Raw genomic sequence first — 17,095 nt, forward strand, 5'->3', positions numbered from 1 at the left:
GGCCATTATTTATGCTCTTCATAAGTTTGGCGTTTTTCTCTATGGATCCAAATTTCATGTTGCTACAGATCACAAACCACTTTTTTCCTTGTTTCATCCATCAACGTCACTTCCCGACAAGGCTGCACACCGCGTCCAGCATTGGGCTCTTTACTTGTCTTGTTTCAATTAGGAGATTCATTTCCGGCCGACGGCTCAACATACGAATGGTGATGCACTGTCTCGCCTTCCCATGGGTCCTGATCTGTCATTCGATATGGACAAACTTTTGTGTTTCCACCTGGATGTTACCAAGCAGCGGGTTTTGGATGGGTTCCCCATCATTGGGGACCGGCTGGCGGCTGCTACGGCTCCTGACCCAACCCTCTCCCGGGTTTTATGCTGTATTCAGAAGGGTTGGCCAGATCGTCCATCTGCTAAGACTTCTGATCCATTGCGGAACTACTACGCTTTGCGTTACCGCCTCACAGCTAGGGATGGTGTTATCTTCCTTTCCACCGACAATGCTTCGCCACGTGTTGTGGTACCTGCGTCTTTGCGTGCTTCGGTCTTGCGCCTCCTTCACTAAGGGCACTGGGGTGTCTCTCGCACAAAATCTCTGGGCGCTGTCATGTGTACTGGCCCGGCATCGACTCTGAAATTGCACACATGGTCGCTACCTGCGGCCCTTGTGCATCACAGGCCGCCGCCCTGAAGTCATCTTTGTCACTGTGGCCTTCACCTGAGAAGCCCTGGGAGCGTATTCATGCTGACTTTGCGGGACATTTTTTACATACTTATTGGCTTCTCGTTATTGACGCCTACTGTAACTTTCCTTTCATTGTCCGTTGCATGTCGCCTACCACCATGGCAACCACCAATGCAGTAGCTCGCATTTTCTCTTTGGAAGGCCTTCCCTCTACTCTTGTTACTGATAATGGTCCGCAATTTGCCTCTTCCGATTTTGCAGATTTTTGTGCCCGTCACGGCGTCATGCACGTCACGGCCCCTTTGTTCCATCCACAGTGAAACGGTGAGGCTGAACGACTAGTCTGCACATTTGAGGCTCAGATGAGGAAAGTCCTGACTTCTTCTGCTGATGATGCACTTCTCCACTTTCTGGCTTCTTACCGTATAACCCCCATGGGCGACCACAGCCCGGCTGAGCTCTTACATGGCCGACAGCCCCGCACACTACTTCATTTTCTGCGGCCTTCCACCTCACGGCCGCGGGTGCCTTCGCTTGGCCGGTTCACTGTCGATGACCTTGTATGGGTACGGGGATATGGCAGGTGGTCAAAATGGAGTCCTGGCCACATCTTACGACACCGTGGCCAATGCCTGTATCAAATCCAGACGGACACGGGTATTGCAGTGCATCATTCGGACTAGCTTCGGCCGCGTGTGCTGACAACGCCTGTTCCGGATGCCGCCACACCACCTTCAGCTCTACCTGATGCTCGGGATCTTGGATTCTCTCATTACTCACAACGCAGTCCTCTCGCCATCATCTCGGTGCCAGCACAAGAACTGACGCCACCAGGAGACGTGCCCATGCAGGAACCAGATGACCATCATCTGTCGGAGCAACTCTACTCGCCTCCTTCTCCTACGGACGCGGACACATCGCCCATGTCTTCTGTTATAACAACCGGACTTGCCGCAGTGGGCAGATTGGTGCATGGGGCCGCATCAGATTCGACCCCCACGTCTCCTGTCATCTCGACCCGTTATCATCGGGGACACTTCCATCCGTATGGGAAGCCTCCTCCTTGAGACTTTACAGCCAGTCAAACAACACCTATGGATGTTAGCAATCTACAGGTCACCTCAATAAAGTCCTGTGCAAAAAATTCAAAGGGGGGAAAAGTGTTGTGACTCACCGATCTTTCAAAGTGCTGCCGCGCAGTTACGCTCGTCTTCTACATGCGGCGCTGTCTGCCAGCCATGCAGCAGCAGCGCCACCTAAGGGGCCAGCCAGCCAGCAGCTGCTAGACTTGGACTCAGTTATGATTTGACTGTTAAAGTGTACACACGTCTTACTCTGTTTACTTGATCTGTGACTATGTATTGCGTCTTCCTTGAAATATATTTGTTCAACTTGAAGTTATAACAGTGTGTATGAAAATATTTCTGACTTGCATTAAAACCATTATGGTGCAATGTCATATATGAAGTTTGTGATGAGTGAACATACAAATAAAGAGTGTTGAATCTAAAAAGACAGCATTATACTTCAGTCTCATCATTAAAAAAAATAAACAACCTATATTTTTATTATCAGGACTTTCAATGGAAGCAAGCCCCTAGATGCAGATGCCATATATGAGGACATGCTGAAATGTAATGTCTCTGAATTTTTTATTGAAAACAGCTTATACCTTCTAAAATAAAACAAATGTTAATAACATTCTACATCTTTATTTTTCTTGTGCCTACATATTTATTCCCAACATACCCATCCTGGCCACGAACACATTTCTCCCAATCATTAACCAGTTTGTTGATGCTGTCACTGAAGAATAATTGACTGTGTTGATGGAGCCACAATCTCACCTCAGCTTGTGTGACATCAGTATCAAAGTGATGTCTCCAAAGGTGTTCTTTAAGTTTGGAAAACAGATGAGAATTTGATGGGGTCAAGTTGTACCTGTATGGAGAATGATTGATGACAGTGAATCCAAGGCGTCAGATTGCTGCAGATGTCACAAGGCTCATGTGTGATCTGAAATTATCATGCTGAAGGAGAGGGTGCTGCATGTGTGGATGAACTCTTGAAATTTGGAGCTCGATTACAGCATGCTGCATCTCATTCATCGACAGTTATGTTACACACCACAATATTAAAGCCTGCAACTCAGAGTACTCTAGTGGCAGAGGGCTGCAAATATGCAGACATGAATAACAAAGATAGAATGTTAATAATGCTTGTTTTATTTAAAAAGCTTTAAGAGTTTTCATATAAAAATTTGGAGGCATTTCTTTTCAGAATGCCCTCGTACAAGATAAGTAGTAGTAAAACTTACTTCCTTAGAATAATAAAACATATATAGCAGAAAAAGTAACTGGCACTAAAATTGCATGAATAAATTAATTTTATGCCTAAGTGGGAGTTTATAAAATGGCCATATCATTTGGTTAACGTGTTAATGAAACAGGATGCTTCACATAACATGCATCTGGATTATACTTACATCAAAACAAAATATAAAACTACACATTTACTTGAGTCTCTTTCTCTCTGATTCTGTCAAAATATCTGTATACATTCACTTGAGGATATGGCAACCTAAATTCAAGTAACAATCACTTTCCAATACCAATAATTTTTAATATTGTTGTGTGAGATTAGGTTATACTGTTAATAAAATCAAGTTACTATCACATGCAGCTTTAATTGATTAAATTGATTAAAAGAAAAACTAGTGTCATTTTTCATGATTTTGTCAAATGGGTACCTTTTAGTAAATTATTATATTTGGTGTGGGAATCAATTTTTGTTAGCAGTTACACCCATACACCAAATACGACTTTATCGTACTTGTCGGGCCACGGTATTGCCATATACTGCTGCCACCATCTCCCAGCCACATATGCGACGTAGAAGCCCAGTACAAATGACAGTGGAATCAGATTTATGAATGTGTCACAGTAAATAACCATCTTCTCAAATACTCTGTAACACATAGAAACAAAACATATATATTACTCACATTTACCTGATATTATAATAAAATTTGTTAAAAGAAATATCAGGTACATCCTAATTTAAAATGTGTGAAAATTAATTAACATTTAATATGTACTCATTACCCATCACTTATAAATACCTGCTGGACTAGTCTCTGGACAATTTGCACAATCAACCAGTGACAAACTGAATGAACATGGATGTCAAGGTAGAAGCAGTACCCACTGTTCAAGTTAGACTTACTGCATAATCAAAGTGACAGTTTTGCAGGAGGTATTCTGCTAAAAATAATGCTAGGACAGTGTGGCAGATATGTCATTTGAATAACCCTCAAAATATAGCTGAGCCAAGAGAGATAAATTCCTACATTTGAAATGTGATTGAAAATGCTACCTAATGGCTGCATAAATTTTAAAAATTAACAATAGGACAGAGGGATACTAATTAATGCATTCATGTTATTGTTTTTACTCTATTCTTGAAAATGGAAGCATGATGGTGCTGTGACAAATTTAAGCACAGTATATCTGAAAGATGATATTCTATGCCATGAAATTACAAACATAGAGCCACATATGCCATTTGTTTGAAAAATTCTTACCAAAAAGAACTTCAGTCATTATTCTAAATTCATTCATTCAGTTTTTGTGCTTTCCCATTTCGTCAGACAAATGTACAAGATTCCTAACAGATGTATTAGTTCACAAATCTGCTTTTGGGTTGAAAATCAGATATTCTTATGCTGCACCCACACAACAACTTGTGGTAACTGTACACTTCCTTGTTAAATGTTTGCTTGTAGTCATGCGTATTTGATTTTGTCACTTTCTCAACCAAAGGATCTGTTCTCGGAGGCCCTAGTTCCTTTATGGCTAACATTTCCTGGTAATTTACTTTTCTGTTCCCAGAATGAGATTTTCACTCTGCAGCAGAGTGTGGACTTCCTAGCAGGTTAAAGCTGTGTGCTGGATCGAGACTTGAACTCGGGACCTTTGCCTTTTACAGGCAAATGCTCTACCGACTGAGCTACCCAAGCATGACTTGTGACCCATCCTCACATCTTTACTTTTCTGTTAGTATTTAAAACAAATTCAATATAGTTCATGTTTACACAGTACACAACAGCTGGTTCCTACACAGTAAACTACCAACTCCAAACACAAAGTGTTGTTTATGGAAATGATTAAACTCAAGTAGTAATGTCTACCAACATAGTCACTTGACTAGAATACAAATGAAGTGCTGAGATCCATAAGGCCCTAAAGTACATTGCTGTTGATCTCATATTTCAGCAAAAATATCAGAGAAACCAGTGACACAACTTTTCAAGAATTTGCATATATACAATGTGGGCCTAAAGCATAGACAACAAAAAGATCAACAGATTTTAGAAGCATGAATAAATGCTACAATCTCATAATTGATGGTGATGTGCTTTAGGTTATTATGATTCTCAGCGCCTCAGATGGATTACTGTATGATAAAATTCACAACTTAATATACTATAACTCATTCAGGAACCCACAATATAGGTTTACTGTCAGTTCAGCTTTAACATACACTGATATCTGGTCTAATTTGACTATAGTATGTAGTGAGAGAATTAGCATATCTATAAGGGGAACTCCCTATTGCCACTCCATCAGGTTTAGTGTAAACATGGCACAGTGGATAGCCTGTCAAAAACTGAACACAGATCAAGGCTGAAAACAGGAAGAAGGTGTACTAAACTGCGATAAAAATAAAAATAGAAACAGTGATCAGTCCAAGAACAAGAAGTGTAATAAAGAGCAGCCTCGTGCAGCAATGGTGTGTGGGTGAGAGGATATGGTGTTTGATAGCTCAATGGGTGACACATATTCAAAACTCCCTTATGCCATTTTGTGTTGTTGTTTCTTTTTCCTTTCTTTTTTTTTCACAACAGTATGAACTGTCTGTCTGGTCATCGAAATGTTTGTTCTCTTGGCAGCTGTCCCAGTATACGTAGGTTATAGTATATAAGTCATGTGGTAAGAATACATTACCGTCACAAGTAAATGTGATGAATAGTGAGAGCAGGTGAGATACCAGACAGATGTCTCACAGAAATGAAAACAATAAATACACAGATGTGAACTATGTTACAACAAAGGAATTCAAGAGTCAAGACTTCTAAAATGGAATACAACTTCAAAAACGCTAAAAACATATGTTTTGACAGAGCACAGAGAAACTGTGTGACTGTGAAATTGTTGCATTCATTTGTTGCAGCTTACATGACAAACTTATGTTTTCATCATTTCGTTGGGGGTTATCACATTCATATGAACGCCTATATTTGGCAAAGATGCCTATCTGACTGAGTTAACAGCCATACAAATTAGGTTTATCGATAAGAGATTCTTATCATATGACACACATACTGTCACTAGTGACATGCATGACACACCAGACATGTTTTGCAATGGAGGATCTGGCTGACTTGTCACCTACTTATCAAATGTCTGCGGTTAACATTCAAAAGTCACTTCCTTTCAGCTGCTAATAGAGTAGTTGTGCAGAATCAACTGTCATTATAGGTCCCTACCTTATACCTCACCATTGCAAATGGACGTTACACCATGACATGGAGACAAATTTGAAAGAAGTGAACAGTGAAAAAAGAAAAAAAAATTGACAAATGAGGTTTGAATACAGCTTGCCCACATAGCAGTGGAACACCCTAACCACTTAACTACTATGTCACTGCTGTTCTGGCTGCTCTATATTGCACTTATTGTTCTTGGCTTATTCACTGTATCTATTTGCCTTTTTTCACAGTCTATTACACATTTGTCCTGTTTTCATGCTTGGTCTACATTCAGTATTTGACAGGCTGTCCACTGGGTCCTCTTACCATCAAATCTGAGAGGGTGCAATGGGGAGTTTCCCTTGTGAGATGTGTGCTACCATGTATCATGATTTATGCTGACCAAACAGGGATAAAAGTCAGCCCCAGTGTGCTACCATTTGGTGACACTGACATAAACTTCTCGTTGAGTTGCAAGGGCCAGCTGTGCACATCTTGAACCATGTGCATTGTTTGTTAAATCCATATGTATTTCACCCATAAGGCAATTACACCAGGTGAGTTGCGCATGCACAAAAGCACAACTGAAGGTGTGCTGATGACCCTGTGCCAAGTTTCACAGAATCTAGAGGGGCAGTAGTGTGGTAGATTTAAGTATCTTTCAGACTGCATCATCTATGTTAAATTTAACAGAATTCAAAGAAAAATAACCAATAAATATGCAAGGTGTCCAAGGTTAGGGTGTTCACATGCACTTGTGCTCTTCCACAGCAGCCACCACTGTGCATACATACCACCAAAGAGTGCTAAATTGACATGACCTTACCGCCTGCAACTCTGACTGGCTGTGTGTCTTTTTAAGCAGTCACACTCAAAGCTCCATCCCTTACTAAGTGAGTCTATAGATGCGTATCAACATTAGTGTGGGAGATTACAGAGAGAAATTAATCAAGATAGCATAATGCTACTAAACATTACTGCATGTCACTGACTTACCAGATTATATCAGTATTCAAGAATATTTGTTACTATCAGGAACCTTACTCTCACTGTGTATAACTTAGCACAAGTAAAGTACCGAAATTACTTCAAAGTTATGTATATTTCAAATATTAAATAATAAATATTGTAAATGAACTTGTTAATGCATTATCTTTTTGTAGATGCCTGACTGTCTTTATGGGCAATTTCTGCTACCAACACACCAGACATCCATTAGTGACACAGATAGAAGTTAAACCCATGTGTGCTAAGCACTTGCTCCTGCCTTTTGCTGAGAAGGTTTGCCACAAAAAATTGTTTTGGACAATGATCCACAATTTTCTTCATTGGAATTTCAACAGTTTTCTCTTCTCAATCACAGGATAATCTGAACATTTCTATTGCACTTTCAGGCTCTGATGTCCACACTTCATGCTTTCCACTCGAGGGAGTATGGATTGTTATTTTTTCCAAGCCTCTACTGCACTATGCCTGCTCATGATCCTTCACTATTAGAACTCTTATGTGATCATTGCCAACATGCTCTGCTGCCTCTCTTTCACCATCACCTCTCTGTTTCCAATGCTAACTTCATAACAAAGTTCCCCACAGAGAATAAAGTTTTGTATTGTGTCTATAACAAGCCTCACAACTGAGAATATGGGGTCATCACTCAGACATCTACCTGTGCTTCTTATATAATTCATGGTGCTTTGGGCACCTATAAACTGCACTAAAACCAACTGCATTTCCATGATCATAGTGATCCTGCAGCAGATTTTCATTTTTCAGACATGCTGTCTGCAACCCAATCTGTTGCCCCTGAGCAGTCCTTGTCAGGGCATGACGTGTGAGTGCATGAGTCTTCCAATGATTCTGCCACAGAAATCAACCCCTGCCCACCTATGCCATTACTGCCACCTCTACAAGCACTGCTGCTGCACTCATCACAATTCTCAGTGATGGTGGTCATTGTCATTGACCCTCCATCAGCTGTACGGCCTTCTTTGTCCTCAGCAGAGGCAATGCTGCATCCATGTGTGGTATTGGATGGGCATCATACCTTCTGCTTTTCATCAGATGTTCCTGGTGGTTCACAAGACTAATGTCTAGATGCAGGTTGGTTGGTGCCACCTTCCATCATGCCACAACTAATATCATCAACGGCACTACAGCACAGATCTCCCCTTTATCATTGTCTACACCATTAATATGTGATGATGGTGCAACATTTTGCGATGGGGTGGGATGGGGGGATGAGGGTGGGGGAGGAATGCGGTAACCACAGTGTTTCTGTAAAACACAGCTGGCACCTTGCAAGTCTCACACAACTACACATGTGATGACAGCCCGCATCTCATGGTCGTGCGGTAGCGTTCTCGCTTCCCACGCCCGGGTTCCCGGGTTCGATTCCCGGCGGGGTCAGGGATTTTCTCTGCCTCGTGATGGCTGGGTGTTGTGTGCTGTCCTTAGGTTAGTTAGGTTTAAGTAGTTCTAAGTTCTAGGGGACTGATCACCATAGATGTTAAGTCCCATAGTGCTCAGAGCCATTTGAACCATTTTTTTGTGATGACAAATTTAAGTTTCCCTCCAGTGCACTGGTGGCAACCTCACCTTTCCATCAATCACTGTCTCTGATGGGGTGTGCCACTCATATGTGCCACCAGAGGATGCTATATCACATCACCTCACTGCCTGTGACTGAGTGTCCAGCATGTCTTTTTAAGCAGCCACTCTCAGAGCTCTGCCCCGCTTCAGTGAATCCAAAGACTTATATCAGGATTACAGTGGTATCGAAGACTGCAGTGAGAAATTACATCGAAATTGCACGGCACCACTAAGCATTACAACAGGTCAGTGACTTACTGGACTGTATCAGCATTCAAGACTATTTGTTACAATCAAGAACTTTACTTTTGTTGCGTATAACCCAACACCAGTAAAGGATCTATTATATTTCAAAGTTAAGTATATCATAGTTACATTGTGTACATATTGTAAATAAACTTATTAATGTGTCATCATTTTGTAGATGCGTGATTGTCTTTATTATATCTTCATCAATATCACACTCCAGAAGCCACTTAATGATGTGTGATGGAGGGTACATCTGGTGCCAATAACTGATTCCCCTTTTCCTCTCCCACTTACAAATGATACATGGAAAGAATGATCATTCGTAAGTCACTGTATTAGCTCTAATTTCTTCAATTTTGTACTTCTGGTCATTTTGTGAGATATGTGTGGGAGGCAATAACATGTTGTCTGACTGTTCTCAGAAAGGGCTCACTCGAAATTTTGATAGGAAACCTTTCAGTGATGGACAACACCTCTCTTGTGATATCTGGCACTGGAGTTTGTTGAGTATTCTTTAATGCTCTCACACAGCTTAAATGAATCTGCTTGGTGCTGGATCTTCTCTCCCTCTTCTATCAGTCCTACCTGGTAAGAATCCCAGACAAATGGACAGTTTTCAAGAACTGGCTGAACAAGTGCCTTATAAGCCACTTCCTTCATGGATGAGTTACATTTCTTCCTATGAATCTCAATGTGGCATCTGCTTTTCCTACTATTTGTTTTACGTGGTCATTCCACTTAAGGGTGATCTGGATAGTTACTTCCATATATTTTATGGTAAATACTGTTTCCAGCAATTTGTCATCAATTGTGTAGTTATACAGTAGTGGATTTCTCTTCCTGAGTAAGCACAATATGTTACATTTATTTATATTCGGGGTCAACGGCAAGAGACTGCACCATTCATGAAACCTCTGTAGGTCGTTCTGTAAGCTGATACTGTCATCTGACGTTTCTACTTTCTTATACACAGCCACATTATCTGTTAAAATTCTCAAGGAGCTTCCATTGTTTTCTACTAGGTCATTTGTATACAACTGCAGAAAAAATGGTATACCCTTTTAGAGGTTTCTAAGTCACTCACGATTTATGTGGTGTACATGAAATGATTACATTTATACACTCCTGCAAATTGAAATAAGAACACCGTGAATTCATTGTCCCAGGAAGGGGAAACTTTATTGACACATTTCTGGGGTCAGATACATCACATGATCACACTGACAGAACCACAGGCACGTAGACACAGGCAACAGAGCATGCACAATGTCGGCACTAGTACAGTGTATATCCACCTTTCGCAGCAATGCAGGCTGCTATTCTCCCATGGAGACGATCGTAGAGATGCTGGATGTAGTCCTGTGGAACGGCTTGCCATGCCATTTCCACCTGGCGCCTCAGTTGGACCAGCGTTCGTGCTGGACGTGCAGACCGCGTGAGACGACGCTTCATCCAGTCCCAAACATGCTCAATGGGGGACAGATCTGGAGATCTTGCTGGCCAGGGTAGTTGACTTACACCTTCTAGAGCACGTTGGGTGGCACGGGATACATGCGGACGTGCATTGTCCTGTTGGAACAGCAAGTTCCCTTGCCGGTCTAGGAATGGTAGAACGATGGGTTCGATGACGGTTTGGATGTACCGTGCACTATTCAGTGTCCCCTCGACGATCACCAGTGGTGTACGGCCAGTGTAGGAGATCGCTCCCCACACCATGATGCCGGGTGTTGGCCCTGTGTGCCTCGGTCGTATGCAGTCCTGATTGTGGCGCTCACCTGCACGGCGCCAAACACGCATACGACCATCATTGGCACCAAGGCAGAAGCGACTCTCATCGCTGAAGACGACACGTCTCCATTCGTCCCTCCATTCACGTCTGTCGCGACACCACTGGAGGCGGGCTGCACGATGTTGGGGCGTGAGCGAAAGACGGCCTAACGGTGTGCGGGACCGTAGCCCAGCTTCATGGAGACGATTGCGAATGGTCCTCGCCGATACCCCTGGAGCAACAGTGTCCCTAATTTGCTGGGAAGTGGCGGTGCGGTCCCCTACGGCACTGCGTAGGATCCTACGGTCTTGGCGTGCATCCGTGCGTCGCTGCGGTCCGGTCCCAGGTCGACGGGCACGTGCACCTTCCGCCGACCACTGGCGACAACATCGATATACTGTGGAGACCTCACGCCCCACGTGTTGAGCAATTCGGCGGTACGTCCACCCGGCCTCCCGCATGCCCACTATACGCCCTCGCTCAAAGGCCGTCAACTGCACATACGGTTCACGTCCACGCTGTCGCGGCATGCTACCAGTGTTAAAGACTGCGATGGAGCTCCGTATGCCACGGCAAACTGGCTGACACTGACGGCGGCGGTGCACAAATGCTGCGCAGCTAGCGCCATTCGACGGCCAACACCGCGGTTCCTGGTGTGTCCGCTGTGCCGTGCGTGTGATCATTGCTTGTACAGCCCTCTCGCAGTGTCCGGAGCAAGTATGGTGGGTCTGACACACCGGTGTCAATGTGTTCTTTTTTCCATTTCCAGGAGTGTAGATCAATAGCACAAGTGGTTCTGAGGAACCAGGTGTCAATCCATGCTGAAACATCCATATTCATATATGGTGCAGCCTCCACAGGCAGCAGTGCAGGCACTGTCTCTGCATCCAGTCAATTGTGCAGATGGTGAATACTGTTCTCGGATATTGAATGCCACACATGCTCGACCTGTTCATGTAGATCTGTAAGAGTTATTGGTTGATGAGTTGCACAAGCCTAGCATATGCTACATTTACTTGATTGGAGACAATTCCACAGTGTGTGCTGACCACAGAAGTTGCTGTATGTCTTGCAGAGCAGGATGAGTCTCATGGGCAGTGCGCCAGTACAAAGCATCACCTTTCTGTTGTAAGAATGGGAAAAGAATGGGTCTAACAACATTCTGCGTGTACTGGGCACTGGTTAGCACCGCCCCCCCCCCCCTCCCCCCAGAAACATCTACATCTACATCTACATGATTACTCTGCAATTCACATTTAAGTGCTTGGCACAGGGTCCATCGAACCACAATCATATTATCTCTCTACCATTCCACTCCCGAACAGCGCGCGGGAAAAACGAACACTTAAACCTTTCAGATCGAGCTTTGATTTCTCTTATTTTATTTTGATGATCATTCCTACCTATTTAGGTTGCGCTCAACAAAATATTTTCGCATTCGGAAGAGAAAGTTGGTGGCTGAAATTTCGTAAATACATCTCGCCGCAACGAAAAACGTCTTTGCTTTAATGACTTCCATCCCAACTCGCGTATCATATCTGCCACACTCTCTCCCCTATTACGTGATAATACAAAAAGAACTGCCCTATTTTGAAACCTTTCGATGTCCTCCGTCAATCCCACCTGCTAAGGATCCCACACCGCGCAGCAATATTCTAACAGAGGACGAACGAGTGTAGTGTAAGCTGTCTCTTTAGTGGACTTGCATCTTCTAAGTGTCCTGCCAATGAAACGCTACCTTTGGTTCGCCTTCCCCACAATATTATCTATGTGGTCTTTCCAACTGAAGTTGTTCGTAGTTTTTACACCCAGGAACTTAGTTGAACTGACAGCCTTGAGAAATGTACCATTTATCGAGTAATAGAATTCCAACAGATTTCTTTTGCAACTCATGTGGATCACCTCACACTTTTCGTTATTTAGCGTCAGCTGCCACCTGCCACACCATACAGCAATCTTTTCTAAATCGCTTTGCAACTGATACTGGTCTTCAGATGACCTTACTAGACGGTAAATTACAGCATAATCTGCGAACAACCTAAGAGAACTGCTCAGATTGTCACCCAGGTCATTTATATAGATCAGGAACAGCAGAGGTCCCAGGACGCTGCCCTGGTGAACACCTGATATCACTTCAGTTTTACTCGATGATTTGCCGTCTATTACTACGAACTGCGACCTTCCTGACAGGAAATCACGAATCCAGTCGCACAACTGAGACGATACCCCGTAGGCCCCCAGCTTGATTAGAAGTCGCTTGTGAGGAACGGTGTCAAAAGCTTTCCGGAAATCTAGAAATACGGAATCAACTTGAAATCTCCTGTCGATAGCGGCCATTACTTCGTGCGAATAAAGAGTTAGCTGCGTTGCACAAGAACGATGTTTTCTGAAACCATGCTGATTACGTATCAATAGATCGTTCCCTACGAGGTGATTCATAATCGGTATACAATCTGGACCTGAAGACTCGCCCGTATCAAGCGATTTGAGTTGCTTCGCAACCCCTAAGGTATCTACTTCTAAGAAACTCATGCTAGGAGCTGTGCGTGTTTCAAATTCTGGAATATTCCATTCGTCTTCCCTCGTGAAGGAATTTCGGAAAACTGCGTTCAATAACTCCGCTTTAGCGGCACAGTCGTCGGTAACAGTACCATCGGCACTGCGCAGCGAAGGTATTGACTGCGTCTTGCCGCTTGTGTACTTTACATACGACCAGAATTTCTTCGGATTTTCTACCAAATTTCGAGACAGTGTTTCGTTGTGGAACCTATTAAAGGCATCTCACATTGAAGTCCGTGCCAAATTTCGCGCGTCTGTAAATTTTAGCCAAACTTCGGGATTTCGCGTTCTTCCGAACTTCGCATGCTTTTTCCGTTGCCTCTGCAACAGCGTTCGGACCTGTTTTGTATACCATGGGGGATCAGTTCCATCTCTTACCAATTTATGAGGTATGACTCTCTCAATTGCTGTTGCTACTAATCTTTGAATTTGAGCCACATCTCGTCTACATTTGCATAGTCAGTTCGGAAGGAATGGAGATTGTCTCTTAGGAAGGCTTCTAGTGACACTTTATCCGCTTTTTTAAATAAAATTATTTTGCGTTTGTTTCTGGTGGATTTGGAAGAAACGGTATTGAGCCTAGATACAACGACCTTGTGATCACTAATCCCTGTATCATTCATGATGCTCTCTATTAGCTCTGGATTGTTTGTGGCTAAGAGGTCAGGTGTGTTTTCGCAACCATTTACAATTCGCGTGGGTTCGTGGACTAACTGCTCGAAATAATTTTCGGGGAAAGCATTTAGGACAATCTCGGAAGATGTTTTCTGCCTACCACCGGTTTTGAACAAGTATTTTTGCCAACATATCAAGGGAAGATTGAAGTCCCCACCAACTATAACCGTATGAGTGGGGTATTTATTTGTTACAAGGTGAATGAGAGTTGTAGCTTCTCACATTTCAGAACCTAAGGCCTGGGGTGGTGCCAGTGCTTCTTGGATGAATTCACTCTATGGGACAGTGTTCACCACACCTACATCATATGCACAGACAATCATCACTTGCATACAGAAAGAAGCTACTTTCATCGCTGAAGACTGCGGTGTGCCATTCCATCTTCCAAGTGATACTCTGATGACACCAGTCAAGCCATGCGGATCAATGATGTGGCATGAGTGGAAGATGGACTAGAGATGCTCTTGCCCATAGTCCCACTGCTAATTACTAGTTCGCGATAGTTCGTGTTGATACATCTGGGCTCACAAGACTGTATTATCTGCCACTGCAGACCTTACAATACTATGATCTTTAGATTAGATTAGATTAGATTTACTTTCATTTCAATTGATCCGTAGTGAGGAGGTCCTCCAGGATGTAGAACATGTCAGAAAAACAATAATACATGAAAAACATTTACAACTAAATTAAATAAGCTAATGTACCTTCCACAGGTCTCAAGTGGAATGACCGTATTCTTCTTCTTCTTTTTCTTCTTATTTTTTAATGAACACTATATGAAAGGATTATTTTACACCACTCATTTACTAAGATCGCATTAATGCACTGAATTTAAAATCTAAAAAAAAAGTTTTTTTATAAGGTAATAAACATGTAATAGAACTACTACAATACCTATTTACAATGAAAACACAAAACACACACACACACGCACACGCGCGCGCGCGCGCGCGCGCACACACACAAATCAGTTGGTTCTACTGAGAAATTCATCAATGGAGTAGAAGGAGTTGGCCACCAATAAATCCTTTAGTCTTCTCCTAAACTGAATTTCATTGATTGTTAAGCTTTTTATGGCTGCTGGCAAGCTATTGAAAATGTGTGTTCCTGGACAATGCACACATTTTTGTACAAGAGTAAGTGACTTAAATCCTTGTGAAGATTATTCTTATTTCTAGTATTGATTCCCTGAACTGAGCTGGTAGTTTGAAAAAGTGATATATTTTTAATGACAATTTTCATTAAGGAATAAGTATATTGGGAAGCAGTAGTTAGTGTCCCTAGTTCCCTAAACAGGCCTCTGCAGGATGTTCTTGAGTTTACACCACACATAACTCTAATTGTACATTTTTGGGCCCAGAAAACTTAAGCTTGCCTTGATGAATTACCCCAGAAAATAATCCCATATGACATTATGGAGTGAAAGTAAACATTATCATATCCCCTATGTCTGATAGACTTTGCATCGCAAATAGAGATTTGTTCAGACATTTCAGCAGTTCTGTGGTGTTCTCCTCCCAGTTGCATTTATTATTAAGCTGTAATTCCAAGAATTTAACACTGTCCACGTCTTCTATCTGCTTGTCACCGTATGTCAGGCATATGCTTGTGGGACACCCCTTACACGTTATGAGTTGCATGTAGTGTGTTTTTTCAAAATTTAATGACAAAGAATTGGCTAGGAACCAGTGATTAATGTCCAAAAATATTTTATTAGATGATCCCCCCCATGAACCATGGACCTTGCCGTTGGTGGGGAGGCTTGCGTGCCTCAGCGATACAGATGGCCGTACCGTAGGTGCAACCACAACGGAGGGGCATCTGTTGAGAGGCCAGACAAACACGTGGTTCCTGAAGAGCGGCAGCAGCCTTTTCAGTAGTTGCAAGGGCAACAGTCTGGATGATTGACTGATCTGGCCTTGTAACATTAACCAAAACGGCCTTGCTGTGCTGGTACTGCGGTGGGCTGAAAGCAAGGGGAAACTACAGCCGTAATTTTTCCCGAGGACATGCAGCTTTACTGTACGATTAAATGATGATGGCGTCCTCTTGGGTAAAATATTCCGGAGGTAAAATAGTCCCCCATTCGGATCTCCGGGTGGGGACTACTCAAGAGGACGTCGTTATCAGGAGAAAGAAAACTGGCGTTCTACGGATCGGAGCATGGAATGTCAGATCCCTTAATCGGGCAGGTAGGTTAGAAAATTTAAAAAGGGAAATGGATAGGTTAAAGTTAGATGTAGTGGGAATTAGTGAAGTTCGGTGGCAAGAGGAACAAGACTTTTGGTCAGGTGATTGCAGGGTTATAAATACAAAATCAAATAGGGGTAATACAGGAGTAGGTTTAATAATGAATAAAAAAATAGGAGTGCGAGTTAGCTACTACAAACAGCATAGTGAACGCATTATTGTGGCCAAGATAGACACAAAGCCCATGCCTACTACAGTAGTACAAGTTTATATGCCAACTAGCTTTGCAGTTGATGCAGAAATAGATGAAATGTATGACGAGATAAAAGAAATTATTCAGGTAGTGAAGGGAGACGAAAATTTAATAGTCATAGGTGACTGGAATTCGTCAGTAGGAAAAGGAAGAGAAGGAAACATAGTAGGTGAATATGGATTGGGGGGAAGAAATGAAAGAGGAAGCCGCCTTGTAGAATTTTGCACAGAGCATAACTTAATTATAGCTAACACTTGGTTCAAGAATCATAAAAGAAGGTTGTATACCTGTAAGAATCCTGGAGATACTAAAAGGTATCAGATAGATTATATAATGGTAAGACAGAGATTTAGGAACCAGGTTTTAAATTGTAAGACATTTTCAGGGGCAGATGTGGATTCTGACCACAATCTACTGGTTATGAACTGCAGATTGAAACTGAAGAAACTGCACAGAGGTGTGAACTTAAGGAGATGGGACCTGGATAAGCTGAAAGAACCAGAGGTTGTAGAGAGTTTCAGGGAGAGCATAAGGGAACAATTGACAGGAATGGGGGAAGGAAATACAGTAGAAGAAGAGTGGGTAGCTCTG

The 17,095-nt window shown here is 42.7% G+C and overlaps 1 protein-coding gene across 11 annotated transcripts in view; it reads right to left on the minus strand.

The window, feature by feature from the left end:
- The window catches only part of LOC124555503 (bestrophin-2-like), a 674,041-nt gene that overhangs the window by 295,197 nt on the left and 361,749 nt on the right, over positions 1–17,095 (minus strand). For 10 of the 11 annotated variants that reach the window (XM_047129429.1, XM_047129430.1, XM_047129435.1 and 7 more), the window contains exon 3: positions 3,521–3,655. In XM_047129429.1, the coding sequence (XP_046985385.1) occupies positions 3,521–3,655 (135 nt within the window). Of the gene's footprint in view, positions 1–3,437; positions 3,656–17,095 lie in introns of those variants that run through there. The other variant, XM_047129432.1, reaches the window with a different exon arrangement.

Source organism: Schistocerca americana, chromosome X (genome assembly GCF_021461395.2).
Source record: "Schistocerca americana isolate TAMUIC-IGC-003095 chromosome X, iqSchAmer2.1, whole genome shotgun sequence".
In the NCBI taxonomy this organism is placed as follows: Eukaryota; Metazoa; Arthropoda; class Insecta; order Orthoptera; family Acrididae; genus Schistocerca; species Schistocerca americana.